Below are 17,445 nucleotides of genomic sequence, written 5' to 3' on the forward strand. Positions count from 1 at the left end.
TGGCAGGCCGGGAGGGGGGGGGGGGCAAGCGATTTTTGGCAGCCCGAGAAGGGATAAGCATTTTTTGCAATTCACCCCTCCCCAAGCTCATGATAATTATTGCACGGCCCCAAAACAATACTAGGCCCTAGGCATGCTAGGTGGGACTAGCAAATTATGTATTTAGGCCTACAAGAAAATAATATAGAACTAAAATTCTGATTAAGTATATAGGCTATACGTTGATAAAGTAGGCCTATTGGTGAAAACCTCGGGGCTTGAATTTGATACATAAGGACTCGGACTCGAACATTGAGGACTTGGTCTCGGACTCGGACATCAGAAATTGGCAGGACTCGGACTTGGACTCGGACACCAAGGACTCGGACTCGGATGACGAGGACTCGACTACAACACTGAAAAACCAATTGCTGCCGCTCGGCGATCGAGTATGAATTCAACTTAATATTTACGATTGCTGAGTGAGTGCCGAGCGATTGAAGGCGATGTATATGGCAATCGCTCTCTTTGCGATGCATCGCCCCGGTATATACTTTTGCATACGCCTATTATTAAGCTGAATTTTATACTTCATCGCTGAGCGACAAGCGATTGGTATTAATGCCTATATACATGCGCGGTTTTTTATGGGGGGGCTTTTGGGACCCCCACCGGGTAACTATATAAAAGCAGGAGGCAGCAAAAAAGAAGAGACGGCGGAAGAAGAAGGGGCGGCAAGAAGAATTATTAAAGAAAAGGGGCGTCAAGAAGAATTATTAATGAGAAAGGGCAGAAAATTTAAAAATGTTTAGGTCTACAAAAGATGCAAAGAATGAAAATATACCTTTATGGTTGCCAGCAGGGGGCGAGGGTTATGGGGGTGGTAGGGGGTAGGCCTAACACCAATATAAAAAAATGTTGAGAGAAAACTTTTGATCCTCATAGGCCTAGGCCTACCAGCAAAGTTTGTTTGTAAGAAGACTGGTGACATGTTTGATGACCACCAGGCTTAACTCCCGGGCTACACTGCAAACAAGCAGCAACCAAGAAGCGCCGCTTATTCAGGAAGCTAAAAAAACAACAACACCAAGGATAAGTTTAGGAACCGATCGTAATGTACGGTAGGGTGAATTTTGGAAAAAATATCGCCAAAAAAATTCGCGTTTCCTCCTCTTGTTTGCTCCTGGTTCAACGAAAAAATTCGTATAGGCCCTATAATAAAAAAAAAAAACACATTAACTGTGTATTATCTTCAGTAGATAGCACACTTGTCCCACGAATCTGTATAATATCTTCTGCATCTAGCCCCCGCCCCTCAGTAGACAGCACACATATCACATGGCTTTACATTTGTTGTGTGTTATCTTCAGTAGATAGCGTGTACCTGCCCCTGTGGCTTTACATTTGTTGTGTGTTATCTTCAGTAGATAGCACACCTGCCCCTGTGGCTTTACGTTTGATGTGTGTTATCTTCAGTAGATAGCACATCTGCCCCCATGGCTTTACGTTTGATGTGTGTTATCTTCAGTAGATAGCACATCTGCCCCCATGGCTTTACGTTTGATGTGTGTTATCTTCAGTAGATAGCACACCTGCCCCCATGGCTTTACGTTTGATGTGTGTTATCTTCAGTAGATATCACATCATCATCATCAGTCGGCTGCGGAGCTTTCTCCAACTATTGCGATCTTGGGCAAGCAAAACAATTTTGTTTGGCTGCAACACCCCTTCAGTATCTCCCAGGAGGTGCTGGACATACTGTAAGTACAGTGTGCGCGGCCGTCCCGGTTTCCTCTTCCCATGTGGTGGAATATAAAGGGCATATTCTTTCACAGGCTCGTCGTCTTCAAGACGCAGTATATGGCCGAGAAATTTGAGTGCCATCTTCAGTAGATAGCACACCTGCCCCATAACTTTGTTGCTATCTTGCTGCCCCATCAATTTGTTGCTATCTTCAGTAGATAACACACCTGCCTCGTGGCTTTGTTGTGTGTTATCTTCAGTAGATAGCACATCTGCCCCTATGGCTTTGTGTGTATTCTTCAAGTAGCTAGCACCCCGGCCCTGCTGCACGGCTTTGTGTGCTATCTTCAGTAGAGAGCACACCTGACGTACCATGGCTTTGTTGTGTGTTATCTTCAGTAGATAGCACACCTGCCCCATGGCTGTCTGTTATCTTCAGTAGATAGTACACCTGCTCCATGGCTTAATTTTGCAATATGCTATCTTCAGTAGACAGCACATCTGCCACATGGCTTTGTGTGCTATGTTCAGTAGATGGCACATCTGCCCCATGGCAGAAAACTTGGAATGTGGGTTCAAACCTGAAAATTCTCAAGCCTGCTTTCTGGACTTGTATTATCGAACCACTTTACTGTAGCTGCCTTCAGGCATGGTTTTTACCCTCCAAATCAAGAAATGGGTTAAACAAGATATTAATTATTGGGTTCACACCCCCTGAACTCAAGCCATGGCTAGTAATTTGCCCAATGCACATGCACAGTTCCTCCATATGCAAAGAGAGCCTCAAATTGGCGATAGTGAAAGAAAGAATTGCATTATACTTGACATGATGGTATATGATTGGTTCTATTATGTATGCTACCAGATCTTAGACTCTCCTTGCGAATTGCATGGCAGCACCGTGCAATAATGCATAACATTTTTTGCATCTAAAAGGAGGAAACATTCCCTGTTTAAATAATAAATTACTTGACTCCATCATTTATAATTATCATAAATTATTATATTTTATTTCACATGCAAATTTCTACTTTACAAATATTCCAACCAAGGAATACAAATACCACATGATAGTAATGGTCACATACTATTGTATCTCAAAAGGCTGCCTTGTGTGATTATTTTACTATCACCACCTAACTTAGTCCTGCCAGCAAGACTTCAGTCTTTATCATAAACATAATGACATCTACGGACCTGAAGTCTTGCAGCGGTACATAGGGATGCACTGTACGTTTAAGAAATCCAAACTTCAAGCATCAAGAAATATACCTTCTATTTGTTTTACCTCAGAGATGCTGTAGACCCTCTCTACACAGTGTAGAAACATCACAAGTAGAATGCTGCTCAATATGATAAATCCAAATCATGACAATCAAGACATTTTTTCAGAGCAATATTTTGACCACTTTTGCACTAAGTAAATTACTCCCATGAAGATTGCAGGTTTTGCCAACTCAGGAAATTTTGAATTCACCCAAAAGATGAGATCAATCACCTCAACTTTGTGAGTATAGACTAGTACAGTGGGATTAAAATCATCCAGGCACGCCCAAACCCTGGTACAATGGGATTAAATCATCAGTGCATGCCCAAACTGTCCTTGAGAGAGTTCCTCAGCTACATCCTTAGAGCCCAAAAGGAGCCCACATATTGTGATGTTTCTTATTTGTGGAAAAGATAAGAATAGAGTGCACTGTAACTCTAGGTATGACGAGTTACAGTTACTGGAACTACACCTAACTGTAATGAGATGCACATAAAATTAACTTTTGAGGTATCATCACAATATTACAATCTTAAAGAAGGATTTTGTGATCAAGTATACTCTTTTTATGACATTTTATGACATCCACGAAAAAAGCTTATTCCCAAAATTTCAGTTGATTCCCATTTTGTGTTTGCAAGTTTTGCATGATTTAGTGTATTACACTACTCCATAGGCCACTGTTGTAATTTCGCTCTGGTATACCACAACGAAATTCAAATTTGGCAATATTTTTGCTGAACAAATTAATCTGCAAGAAATTTTTGGTACATAAATATTATGTAGCTAGAGGTATCCAGTGGTATAAAAATCAACTTTTTTTGAGAAATGTGGGGGGATGAGGCTGTGGATCACCCTTTTAAGTCCATTCATTAAAGAAAGTAGCATGCCAAAATATAAAATAACACTATGAAATACAACAATGATAAATAACAATCACACAAGGTAAGCATTTTGATATGACAGTATGTGATGTAGCCGGCAGTATGTGCCCACACCCTCCCACACTGATTGGTATCAAAGAAGTGACAAGCACTAACTGAACAAGTTTGGGCAAAATGAGGTATTCCAGTTGAAATCCATCAGCCCCCTATGGAAGACATGACCTTAATCTCCCACACAGGAGTTTGTAGATTTCAAATAGATTACCCATTCCGGTAGCTCCATTTGAAGTTTACACTCCCTGTGTGGAAGATTAAGGTCATGTCTTCTGGATTTCAACTGGAATATCTCACTGTGATACATACTGTGACACAAGTGTTGCCTTGTGATACTTTACCTATTCTTTAGTTCACTTCAAGTTTGGTAGTGACATACATCAATGCTTTTTCCCGATTGCAATACAAGCGTAAAGACAAACCGCCCTGTACGTGTGTGTGTATGCTCTGTGATACTGACTTTACACACAGCGATCAGCAAAATACACCCCAAGTCATTACCAAAACTTGAGACAAACCAAAGAATAGGCTAATAATGACAGTTGATTGTGCGTTTAGGAAAAAATATGACAAACGTTTAGGAAAAAATATGACAACAAATGCCACAACAAATATTTAAATGTCTCCTCGTATCAAGTAAGCTCATCCTGGTATGCAGATCATGCATGGCTATAGTCAGGTGATGTGATCAAGCAAAATGAGTCGGATGTTGGGAATATTGATTTTGAGATATAGCCAGTAAAGTATTCAGCATCCTTTGTATTTTATTGTTCTTAGCAACACTAAAATGGTCATGGATGGGGTTTTCAGCAAAATAAAGCTCTGGGAATGGCTCATGTAATGAAATTCAAAACTGAATTTTGATTTGGATCGACATCAGACTCATTTTGCTTGATGGCATCACAATTATTTTTCCTTCCTTGAGTCAGTTAAGTAAAATCAAATTTTGAGATTTTTTCAAAAACTGTTAATGTTTAAGGAATCTGTTTTGCTACTTTGATTCCTTGCATCATTTCCGTTCCGAAAATATATACCTTTATATATTTCTCATCATTACAGTTAGAGATACAATAGAAAACAATATCTATATTACTGACTTGAGAAAGGTATACAGACTATAGTACCACTCATCCCGCCCCTCATCAGAACTTTAGAGGAAAAAAGTGGCAGACTTTTTGCGCAGACCTTTCGCACAACCCAAATTAGTGCAACTTGCGGCGTAAACATGAAGTCAGTTACTGATTTGAATCGCATCATTATCACACCAGCACCTCATTTTCCAATCAATGTTCTTTTAACACGATTGGTCGGCCAGGCCGAAAGGTCTTTGCAAATAGAGTAATACTTAACATGCCTAATTTCATAAATACATAATGAACTCACTACCATACATTACATAAAGTAATTCCAATCACATTAAATATTACAAGGTAGGAAGAATACATTATAAAAAATGTACAATAAAATGTACACACTGCACCACATAGAATGAAAATATATCTTTATACAAAAATTTGTATTAATTTAAAGGCCTATTCAGTGATTTGCTGAAACACAACACCCTAAAATTCAGATTTTTGGAACAATCTAAAATTCAGATTTTTGGAACAATCTAAAATTCAGATTTTTGGAACAAGCATTCCATTTAAAATCCACACCCCCTGTGGAAGATTTTGAAAATATCTTCCACAGGGGGAGTATGAATTTCAAATAGAATGCACACATTAGCAGTTCCATTATGAAACTCACCCTCCCTTAGAGGAAGATTCAGGTTGAATCTCTCAGTCGGAGAATAAAATTCAAATGGAGCTGCATAATGTCTTCATTCCATTTGAATTTCACATTCCCTCTGTGGAAGATATTTTCATAATCTTCCACATGGGTTGTGTGAATTTTAAATGGAATAGCCCGTAGATATGTGCTGCTGAAATGGACAAATGGCAAATGTGTAAGAAAGCAGATAAAGACAAGATCTGACATCAAAATGATGATGGAATAAAGGTCGGTTCATACTACGCCGCAATTGCTTTGCGTTGCGAATATATCATAAATAAATAAAATGAATAAATAAATTTCGGATTTATATAGTGCCTTTTTCCAGCTAGATCTTGAAGGATTCAAAGCGCTGTAATTTCGCTGCCATGGTGAATCATCACAATCAGATCGCATCATCTAGGCCAGTTGCAGCCGAACCTCAGGCGCAGACCTATCCGCACTTATATTGTAACATCCACCAATTATCTGTGCAGCTCCCCAAATTCCATTGGGTGAAGGAAGCTTTTGATAACCAAACAACTAATCACCGATTTTCTTTTAAAGCAGGAGGAAACCGGAGATCCTGGAGAAAACCTGCGAGAGCGAGCATGGAATCGGGATAAACCAAGTGCACATGAGTCCTTGGGCCGCGCCGGGGCTTGAACCCGGGACCTCAGTGGTGCAAAGCGAGGGAACTACCGCTGCGCTAACTCGCCCTCCCTAATATCGATTACTTTTTGCCGCAATCCATGCAACTTGTCACATTTCCAAGTTAAAATGTATTTAACTTTATTGTGATACCGTAATGCAGTATTTTGCTGTGGCAACGCACTGCACCGCAAGTAATTGTAGTGTGGTATGAACGGACCTTAAAAATATGCTCATACTTTTATTTATTAAAGGCTGTCAAATCCGGCATGGTACAGTAGCAAGCAGACTTTCAGAGCAGGTTATTCACATGTTTTATGCAACAGACACGATAACATAGTTATCAAATAGGCCTATACATAATTGTTAATTGGTCGGTGGTGCAGTTCATAAAATATTTTATACAGAAAATTGCTGAATAGGCCTTTAATAGAAACTACAATATAGGAAGCAAAATGCTTATAAAAAATGCTGATAATAAACACCCAAGTAGCAACTAATGCACACTTGTAAAATATAGAAAACCTGTCCACATTATAGGGAAAATGCACTTACTGTTGGCATGCAACAACGAAATATATAGAAAAGTTTCATGCAAAAATTTGAAGGCACTTGACAAATATGATTATATAATCTAATACTCCTATGATATTGATAAACTACATCAAAAATAATAATCACAAATAAAACTTAAATGTTTTTAACCAAAAACTGAAATAATGTTTGACCGTCCACCACAAATGAGCTGGAAAGTCTGCATTTGCAACTTTCGAGGTATTGGAGATGCAAATTTGATCAAAATAAGCTTTGCAATGATATACTGTATGTCCATATTGCTTGTTAGAAAGGTACTGTAGAAATCCTTTCCTTTATTTTCTATTGTTCATTGACAGGTTAAATGCACCATATCACAGAACTAGTTGTGCCGACCTTGGAGTCCCTTTGTGGTGGATGGTCACATACTTGATTGTAATGTCCACATATTTTGAGATGTTCACTTTGTAATCTGTTTTTTGTTGTCTGTTCTTCACATATCTATTGTGTTATTCGGTGTATATTGCATTACATCGTATCTGTGACACATATAGGTTATAAATGTGTGCACTTCATGTGTTCTCCACCTTCTGTATTACCAACTAACTTAAGGAGGATGGTCCGATAAACTACCTCACCCCTAATTCATCAGTAGAAAGCCCATATTCATCTCATAGACCCTGTGAAATATTAGGGCTAAAAGATGTTTAGTTTGGATTTTGTAAGCCAAAATGTGTCTAAAGTGGTTGAACCCATATAACGTTCTTACGCTTTTCTACGGTGTTATCCACATTTTTGGCTCTCATATTAAAGATAAGGAGTGGGAGGTATGGTAATTCAATTACAGTGAAAACTTCATGTGATGAAAATGGACCATCCTACTTTAACTAAACCATCAAACATTAAACATCACATACCAATGTTTCAGAGTTTTGACAGTAACATGTTCCTTTAAGGATTACCTTGCAGAAGTCATGTGATACGTAAGTAAATCATGGTAACTGTTTTCTAGACATTAAACAAGCCTAGTTTGTTCCACGATTTTAAAATTCTTTTTTAATTACATTCCAAATTCCTTTACCTATTTATCAATCTTCACTCTTTGGAAGTCATCTCAAGTATTTTAAAGTACTGACCTGTTATTGCTTACATAACATCCCATTATCATAATCATTTCTTTGGTCACGCAAAATCTTAGTGCCATTTACAAGGCTATGCATTGTACATTCTAAAAATAACTTTTTCTAATTAATGTTGACCTTGATAAACTGTGTTCTTGTCACATGACATTTCATGGTGTCATGTGACAAGATGTTGTGACTGGCACTAACTCATCACAACCTTTATTCCTATTCAAACATCATCTACATTCTCAAAATGAGTTGGGATGGAGTCTTTAGTTAGATCTACATCTTATATCTACAAGTTTCTTTCTCCAAATGCGTATGTTCCCCTTGGATATACCTATGTTTGAACCATGCATCTTGGAAAGACCCCTGAATTTTATGAAAATAAAGTGCTGAAAGACCCTTGATTTTTATAATTTCAGCTCTAAAAGTCTCAAAAAATTACCATATTTCTCTCATTTCTTTCCCACTATTTCCAGTTCCCTGCAGAACATACAAAAAAAAGATATGCCCCCCCTCTCCCAGGTCTTTTCTTCATGTGAGGTCAGCGCATGCATCATACCATCAAATGGAATTTGAGCCACATTGTAATGGATAGTTATTTTGAGTAATTTGCTACACCTTAAAAACCAACCTGTTAACTTCCCAACATAAGCTGCTACCCATTTATACATTTGGGTGGAGAGAGGCATGCACAAACAAAATGTAATACAGCACTGCTGGAATTCAAATTTACACATCCAAGGAACAACTGTTTTGAGGCAATGGGGGTATAACTTTAACTCAATATGAGCTGAACATATTATTATTCAAAAATAATACTTGTCAACCTTAATTACTTACTTACTAAAATATCTTCCACACTGTAAATAAGCTTACGGTGAAATACTGGAATGACAATAAAATACTCAAATAATTTGGTCCATATGTTAGAATCTTGCAACCTCTTAAAGATATATAAAGTAACCAAATATTTCTACCGATTCCACTTAGTAAATAATTAAATCAAAAAGATTATGAGCAAAAGATTATTCTTGAAATTCAATATACCAGTTGCGAGTTTCACTTTGATATGTGACACAAGTTTTATTTTGCATGTTTTTAATTTGCCCCAAAATTTTCTTGGAATTAACTCCAGAGGAGCCATTGACCCTATACACTATCGAGCTGCCAAAATGGTTCTCAAAGCAAACACATACATATAATTAAATAATGATTTTTCTGCTGTAACAGAATGCCTTGGAATGTGTTGTTTTAAAGTACACACTTATTAGTTCAGAAGGGACTTACATGAAAGGTGTATATACTGTATACACAAACAACACACACTTTTGCAAGCAGATGCTTGTATTGAGATTACTTCGCAAAGGTCTGTTGATTGTCTTATATATTGATATATTAAAACTTTTCTTGCCAAAAGCACCCTGAAAGCTTGCTTTGAAACTCTCACAATGACTACTGCTTACGTAGAACTTCTGAAGACTTCTACTTACTAAAACAAATTATAAATAATTTGATTTTGAATTTTGATTTTTCCCCTTAAATTTAACAAATTCCTTAATTATTGTTGGAATTGTCTTTTAGCTGTGTAGAGTTGACATCATTTAGGGGTTCATTCATAGGATTGAGGGCATAAACAGCGATCATGCCCTCACTCCTATGAACATTCATACATACCCAACATTCTTAACAATTCAATACAGATGAAAATAATAAGGGTTTACAAGTTTAAATAACTTTTCCATACCGTTTTCCTTCATAAATTGGAAGAAAATGAGTAGGCCTACTTGCAGGAAGCAGCTCGACTCATGAGGTCAACGGCCGGGAGTCAACGCGTCATCTTTTGCGCTCCGCGTGAGATGGGCGCGGTGACATGCGCGTGTACGCAACACTAGCAAATCATGGATTGTGTTTATTAGGTTCCAACGCTGCGTGACGCAAATTGTTTATGCCCTGCGTACTGGTCATAAACGGTATTTATGACCAGCAAAAAAGGGCGCAAATCCAATCAGAAACGTCGTTATATCGTGAGTATGTATGAATTAGTTTTCACTAAACTCTGCATGATCTAAATTGTGAGTATTTATATATCGTAGAAAATATATATAATATAAATATTGTCATTTAAACATTAGATTCATCATATACACAATTTCTGTGAAGCTGTACAGAAATTTAATTCCAAAATATTTGATATTTTTACAATTATTTGAAGAAAGGCCTAATACCATTGCACACTACGTATTACGGTGGATAAAGAATTGGCACAAGCTTGGTGTTAGAATGTCAGCCCTGAATAATTCAAATTTCACTACACCCTATCTGCTGTTCCACTCAGTTTCATCACTCCCACTGTCACTGAAGTAGTTTGCTCTTCCAAGCAATTCCATTGCTTCATTCCACTGTAACTGACTTGGCCAAATTTCTGGGACAATCAACCTGAAAGATTTAAGAAGCAGAAAAATCAGTGATTAAAGAGTATTTTCAACATCATTCATACATAATTGATTACACTACTTCAATTCTTACACAATAGACTTCATCATGATTCATCACCTTCCAAGCATGTCAGGGAAGCCATTTGGGAGAGAGTGGAGCAGCCAGCCATCAACAAAAATTGGGGACTCTGCTTTCAACTACCACATGCCTGGGACCAATCTTTGCAAAATCTTCCCTATGTTTGTCACATGACCAATCAAATGTATGTAGATGTAGTTTGGAGTTAACGGATGCAACTGTCACATGTAAGTTTCAAATTTCAATTCCAGAATTTGATTTTAACTTTTCCTATATAAAGTGGTCTTTTGTTCCTACAGTTATGGTAGGGTACAAGGGTACAAGAAAGGACAAATCTTTCTTTTAAGTGTCTTGACAAGTTCTAACCAAAAGAAAATTCTTGGCCTTTTTATTTTCTGTCTGATGTAGGGGTGATGATGCAACAGGATTGCTGAAGTTGCATCAACTAATCCGACTACTTTAATATGGAATGCTAGTTTCATCTATTGGGGCTCACAGTTATTTTACATGGTGTCGCTGGTCCTCTGTTGTAAATTGTCACTGTTACTCATTTGGCAAAACAGGGAACAGAACAAAAAAATTTGTCCAATTTGAATGTATTGTCATTTTGTAGGGATGCAAAACTGCCTAGATGTTCAAAGATGTTGTTTTTTATTAGGTAAGTGTGTTTAATGTCCCCTGCAATAATACCTTCAAATTTGACATTTTGCACTTTTCCCTGTTGTGCCAAATGAGCAACAATGACAATTTAAATACAATTTTTTCCTACCCAGCGTTGATGGGAAATCAGCATGCAAAAAGTTATTATACCTAACATATAGATTCCTGTCACCTGATTTCTTCAAAGTGGGCACTGTATAAACTATTTTACAGAATTTTGTCACAATGAACTATGCCTAGGGCATTGAAACAAGCTATAGCTTAATATAACATTGCAGCGCAACTCCAACAAAGTCCACTTACAGTCCATACAATGGATACTAAAAAGCAATAACCCTAACATTAGACAAACATGCTCCTGCTACTCAAAGAACCCGTAGCAAATGAGATATCAACCATGGTATAATACCAAGATTCATCAGGCAAGAAGAGTCTGCCGCCGGTATGAGAAAAAATGGTGGAAAACACTGTTTAACAGGTCTGAAAGTGCACCCCCAACTCTATCTTGATCAGTTTAAGCTTGTAAATATAATGATTGAAGACTCTAAACGAGGTTACTTAAAGTGCAAATTTAAAGACACTTACTCTAAGTCTATGTTCAGAACTGTACATGGTCTGCTAAACAGTGATAATAAGATCTTACCTACACATGATTCCCCACAAGAATTATGTGATCACTTTGTTGTATACTTTAGGGATAAAGTTGATAAAATCTACAGTGAACTTTTGATAGAAAGAAGTAGTATAAGGGAACAAACCAAAGATCCATGACGTCCTATAAATGAAACTAGGTTTGTTTGGGGGAGAGGGTAAAAATACTTGATTACGTTTGTAAAAAATATCGATCTGATGAAGAGAGTGCTCCAATACACTGGAATGGCTTACTGTTTCTTGTACACAATGCCAACTCACTACCTACAATCCCGGAAAAAATGTGTTCGAACACCCACTGTAATTCCCATGTTCATCTTAGTATAGTGCGCACGCTATATGAGTCACTGGAAACTAAGATTTATAATAGAGTTCTCTCAATGTTCATCTTAAGCATATCCCTCCCTTTCCCCACCAATCAATGTTGGGAGAAGATATGTGAAGATGAGCATATTGGGTATGCCAACATTGTACGGGGTAGAAGGGGACTATTTCCAATAAGGCCTTTAAAGTGTTCGAACAATATTTTCTGAGATTGTCTGAGGAATTCTAAAATCAGTGTTTGCTTTTTCACATTTGGGATCATAACTTCAGATCCAGTAGAGCGATTCAAATGAAACTTGGACATGTTAGTTTATATATAATAGGGACACATGCAATAAATAATATTACATTACATCCACAAATATTTCAGGGATCGGTCACTTTAAACATATATTTTCATCAAATTTTGAATAATTTAAGTCGAATAAGACGTAAAATACCTGATACATATCCCCAAACAGTTTAAAACATAGCAATTTGAATAGCTAAAAAGTTGACAATGTTTTTGGACAATCATGGACCATCTTTTATATTTGCTATAACACTAAGGGCACCGTCAATCAAACATCACACGGATGTGGGATGCAAATTTGTCAATGCTATCTGCAGTAGATAGCAAAATAATGCAACGACATCTACCATCCTATGTCCAATGCATTGCCAAACTTCTCCTTCCAAACCAGTAATTCCTGACCCCACAAAAATAAACTTCAAAGATTTCAAGCAAATAAAACGAAAAAGAAGTCATTAAAGACCCCCCCCCCCCACAAAAAATAATAATGAAAGATATAAGAAACAAAGAAACAAAACCAACACAAAATAGGAAAGAAAATGCCAAAATTAAATAAAGGAAGATAAAACAAAAAATCTAAGTAAAAGGAAAATAATGCATTAAAAAGAAGGAAGAATAAAAAGTGCAAATGTCACTTGCTGTTCAATATGTTTCAAGTTCAAGTCCAATTTTACATTAAAAGACACATGCGCAATGTATAGGACACATCAATCAATAATATTTTAACTAACATGGTCAATGATTGGTGTGCAAGTTCAGGCTTATTTCATGATTGTCATTATTTTTGATCTAAAAAAGAACGAAAATATAAACAATTCAAAATTGTTGTTTTTCAGTTAAACAAACACCGATCATTATGAGCATTATAGATACTGACCTTTATTATTAGGCCTATGCAATCTCAAATTGGCACATTTCATTAAACATGATTTATGCGTTGTCTCTTCAGTGGGTATAACTGTGTACACTGAAAGTGTGAAAGCCTATTCATGGTAAAGGTAAATCATTGCACATCTCCCCATTGAAAACACACATTGTGCACGGTTGACCACAAAACATAAAGAATAATAGGATTTACTTTTCTATTATATGGTGAATCGTTGGAAATACGTGCTTGTCTATGTGTGTAAATCGTTATGATTCACCATTTGTCCATCCTAACCATGGTGTATTTAAAATGTTTAATGAACACAATTTCACACATTAGGCTGATTTTCTTAAATGTTGGTCAAGTAATGTTTTTAAAAACAATAAATGTGCATAGCCTGTGTGTATCTCTCCCCTCCTATCACTCGCTCTCTCTCTCTCTCTAGTCCCCCCCCTCCGATTTATCACACAGTGGTAAATTTGTGACATTTAAATACATAACATTAAATTCAAGAGGAATGTCAGTTTTTAGCTGAATATAAAATATTAACACCTTCTCTAAATTAATTATACCACATGTACATATGCTCAATAAACATGGCACATAAATAATTTAGGCCTGTATTTGTGTACAAAACGCTATGTTAAATCTATACTAACAGAACGCTATCAAAATATTCATTGATTTCCTCCATATTTTGTGGGATGATAGCAAATTATATGTCTAACATGTGTGCCAAATTGCATTAAAATCGATGGCGTAACTGCAGAGTTAATTGTCCGGCGACCAAAATCAGATGATCTCGTTCCGTACTCTTCGCTCTTACCCTGTCCGTTATGCGTTCGAACACCGACTGTAATTCCCATGTTCATCTTAGTATAGTGCGACGCTATATGAGTCACTGGAAACTAAGATTTATAATAGAGTTCTCTCAATGTTCATCTTAAGCATATCCCTCCCTTTCCCCACCAATCAATGTTGGGAGAAGATATGTGAAGATGAGCATATTAGGTATGCCAACATTGTATGCGGGGTAGAAGGGGACTATTTCCAATAAGGCCTTTAAAGTGTTCGAACAATATTTTCTGAGATTGTAGTTTCAAAAAGGGCCTACAGACATACTTGTTTTCACAAATGTAATATTTTGCTGTATTAGGATTTTTCCTATTGTCTTTTGTATTTTCACGCATGTTTTATTATTTCTGCACAGTGATCTTTTGAAATGGCATATTACAAAAATTATTTGTATGTATGTAATTAGCGTCTACCCAATTCGGATCGATGGTAAACCTGTAAAGTGTGCTGAGGCTTGTGGATCAACATCTAACCGTTGCGCCTGTGTTTAGCGAACTATAAATCACTGCGCTTATGGTCTATGGCACATATAAAACAAATTACAATTTATGACTGCTTTTTATTCTGGGCATGGTTTAAATTATAGGCCATGTGATCGAATAACCATACATGACCTGAGGCAGAAACATGGTATTGAGATCACCTTGGTCCTATAATCTTAACCATGCTCCTCATAGGAGTCTATATTTGTATACCATGATAGTGAGAAACTTTGACTTACATCAAATCCTCTGAGTACTGCAATATGGAATGCTAGGAGCTGCAATGGAATTACACACAGGATTCCTTGTAGACAGTCTGACATACCGGGTAACTCAACGATGGAAGATGCATCCTTCTGCGCATCTAAGTCACCTTTCTCACAGATGATTATGGGCCGGCACTGTGAAGATTAAAATGATACAAAAGTGACGACTGGGTACTCAGAACACTGAAAATTTTGCAAACACTACACATACTAATAAAATAATATCAATCAGTGACAAGCTTGCTATTGATAGAATTATTAGGCCCAAAAAATTGTTGTATTGCCCCCTCAAGTGGGAAAGTTGGGTTGGTTGCTTGTTTGTTTTTGGTTGTTTGTTTTTTCTTTGTTTTTTTGTTTTTCTTTTCTTTTAAACCTTCAGTGTTAAAAATTCCCAATAATATTAGCAATAATGCTTCTTCCATCAGAGACTTTGGATACTTGTTAAATAATCAAGACTAGTCTTTCAATAAAATATCAATTTTAAGTGGAAAACATTGATTTTTTGAACATATCTGTCAAAATTGTCATTCAAAAAACAAATTGTAATGAGGGCAACATAACAGTTTTTGGGGGCCTAGGATCATCCAGGTTGCATATCTAGAGAACTGTTATGGTTAAATGGGCCCAGCTAATATGAAAAATAAAGACTCACCTTGCGAGCTACAACTTCATGCAGAGCATTCTGACATTTCTGTTAAATAAATGTAATTGAAAATGATTAAACCTTGTATAAATAATTCTACATAGTTGCATAAAGTAGAGCATATACACAGCCATAGGCTGTTTGTAGGAATATTTTTAACCAGAATTCAGGAATGTTTCAGCTCTCTTTGGGTCTAATCTCTTCCATCAATTATTACTTTGACATTTACTAATGTGTGTCATTGATTGTAAGAATTTGGTTCACTGAAATATTGTAAACTTGGCAGCTACTGAGATGGTTGAGATTTTGATACAATGTATCCTTTAAATCACTCTTTAAGATACCATATTCAAACAATACAGCATAAATGTAGGCAACCCCCAGTCCCCAGTGACTGACACCATATCAACAAAGACTATGGTGGGTCACCTCAACAAAGACTATGGTGGTTGGGTCATAAAGTATATTGCTGATAGCGATCGATAGGCAAAATTGATGCATGCTGGGAAGGATGCATTACGTTTGCCCATCGATCTCGATCAGCAATATATCTATGTTAATAGAATGGACCACAACAGAACACCAATAAAGATGCCCTTCTGCATCATGTTGAGCTCATTTCCCCAGGGAAGACCACAAACCAGGTGGAGTGATGTGGTATAAAAGGACCTGAAGAAATAGAAACAGCAAGACTGGTGGAGAAAGAGCAAGAACTGTGACGACTGCAGGGACATCCTATCTGTAGCTGCAATTAGCCCTAAGATTGGACATACATAAGTTACTGCTTGTCTGTGCATATACATAAGATGTTCTTGAGCTCACACATCCGTATGAGGTTAGGTACTTACCACATATGTTGAGTCTTTCATAATAATGAGTATGACAGGCATGTCTTCATCTACCAATGCTAGTGGACCATGCTTCAGCTCTCCTGCTAGAATGCCCTCAGAATGAAGATAATCCAACTCCTTGATTTTCTGCAAGATAAACAAGGAAAATATCAAAATATCAGTGCAAAAAGTAAACATTATTCAATGCAACTTTTCTTTGTATTTGTATCTATTTGAGAACTTTGAAACCAACTCCCAAGTTTTGCTCCACTGTTTACCATATTCTTTGCACTATAGATGATTCAATCTGGTCCTAAACTTCAAGGAAAACTTTAATTTGAAAATCTGGTAAACTTATAAAGCAACGAAAATGGTTTTCAGTATGCTTGGTTGGTACTTACCAAAGCCCCCTCTAAGCAGGTCGCATAATTGAAACCTCTGCCCATAAGGAGAATAGATTTTTCCTCCCACAATTCTTCTGCAAGTTTCTTTATTTGGCCATCCAAGCTTAACACTTCCTTGATTAATTCTGCAATGAATTTATTAAAAACAAGACAGAAATATTAGCATCAAATGTTCTTTTTCAGCTATCTTGATTACTCTTGTGTTTCTAGATACTTGTTGAAGCGGCAACACAGCCTGGTCTTGATGACATAGCCAAACTTCCTGGTTGCTGTCTATTTTTGAGTTGGGCATAAATCTTGTCTAGTTTATGAGATAAAAAATAATTTTTTAATTGTTCCTCCACTCTACTCCGTAATTTCATACAGTCACCATTCTTTCTATGAATTTTTAGGTGACTAGGTTAAAAAATGCAACTTATTGCTCCTTTGTTTGAGGAAGTTTTTTTAGAGGGGAATGCAATGCTAGCTAGCAGTCGTAATCCTTTTTCGAAGAATTCTGGTAAAATTTTTATCAGCATAATGATTTGCTGGAGCTTAAATAATACTTGAAAATTGGAAAAAAGGAACAAGTCCAGAAAACGGTGCAGGCGGGGAGTAGAACCAAAATGTTTAATTTCATACAGCCTTATTTGGCAACATATTAATGTTACAAACAAGAATGT

The 17,445-nt window shown here is 36.9% G+C and overlaps 1 protein-coding gene across 2 annotated transcripts in view; it reads right to left on the minus strand.

Moving 5' to 3' along the window:
* Positions 1–2,703: 2,703 nt before the first annotated feature.
* LOC140143668 (glutamine--fructose-6-phosphate aminotransferase [isomerizing] 1-like) overlaps positions 2,704–17,445 on the minus strand; it is a 56,907-nt gene continuing 42,165 nt past the window's right edge. For both annotated transcript variants that reach the window (XM_072165486.1, XM_072165485.1), the window contains 6 exons: positions 16,781–16,908; positions 16,398–16,526; positions 15,559–15,597; positions 14,880–15,041; positions 3,462–10,430; positions 2,704–2,858 (listed from right to left, as the gene is read on the minus strand). In XM_072165486.1, the coding sequence (XP_072021587.1) occupies positions 10,386–10,430; positions 14,880–15,041; positions 15,559–15,597; positions 16,398–16,526; positions 16,781–16,908 (503 nt within the window). In that variant the 3' untranslated portion in view covers positions 2,704–2,858; positions 3,462–10,385. The remainder of the gene's footprint in view (positions 2,859–3,461; positions 10,431–14,879; positions 15,042–15,558; positions 15,598–16,397; positions 16,527–16,780; positions 16,909–17,445) is intronic.

This window comes from Amphiura filiformis, unplaced genomic scaffold, assembly GCF_039555335.1.
Source record: "Amphiura filiformis unplaced genomic scaffold, Afil_fr2py scaffold_25, whole genome shotgun sequence".
Lineage (NCBI taxonomy): Eukaryota > Metazoa > Echinodermata > Ophiuroidea > Amphilepidida > Amphiuridae > Amphiura > Amphiura filiformis.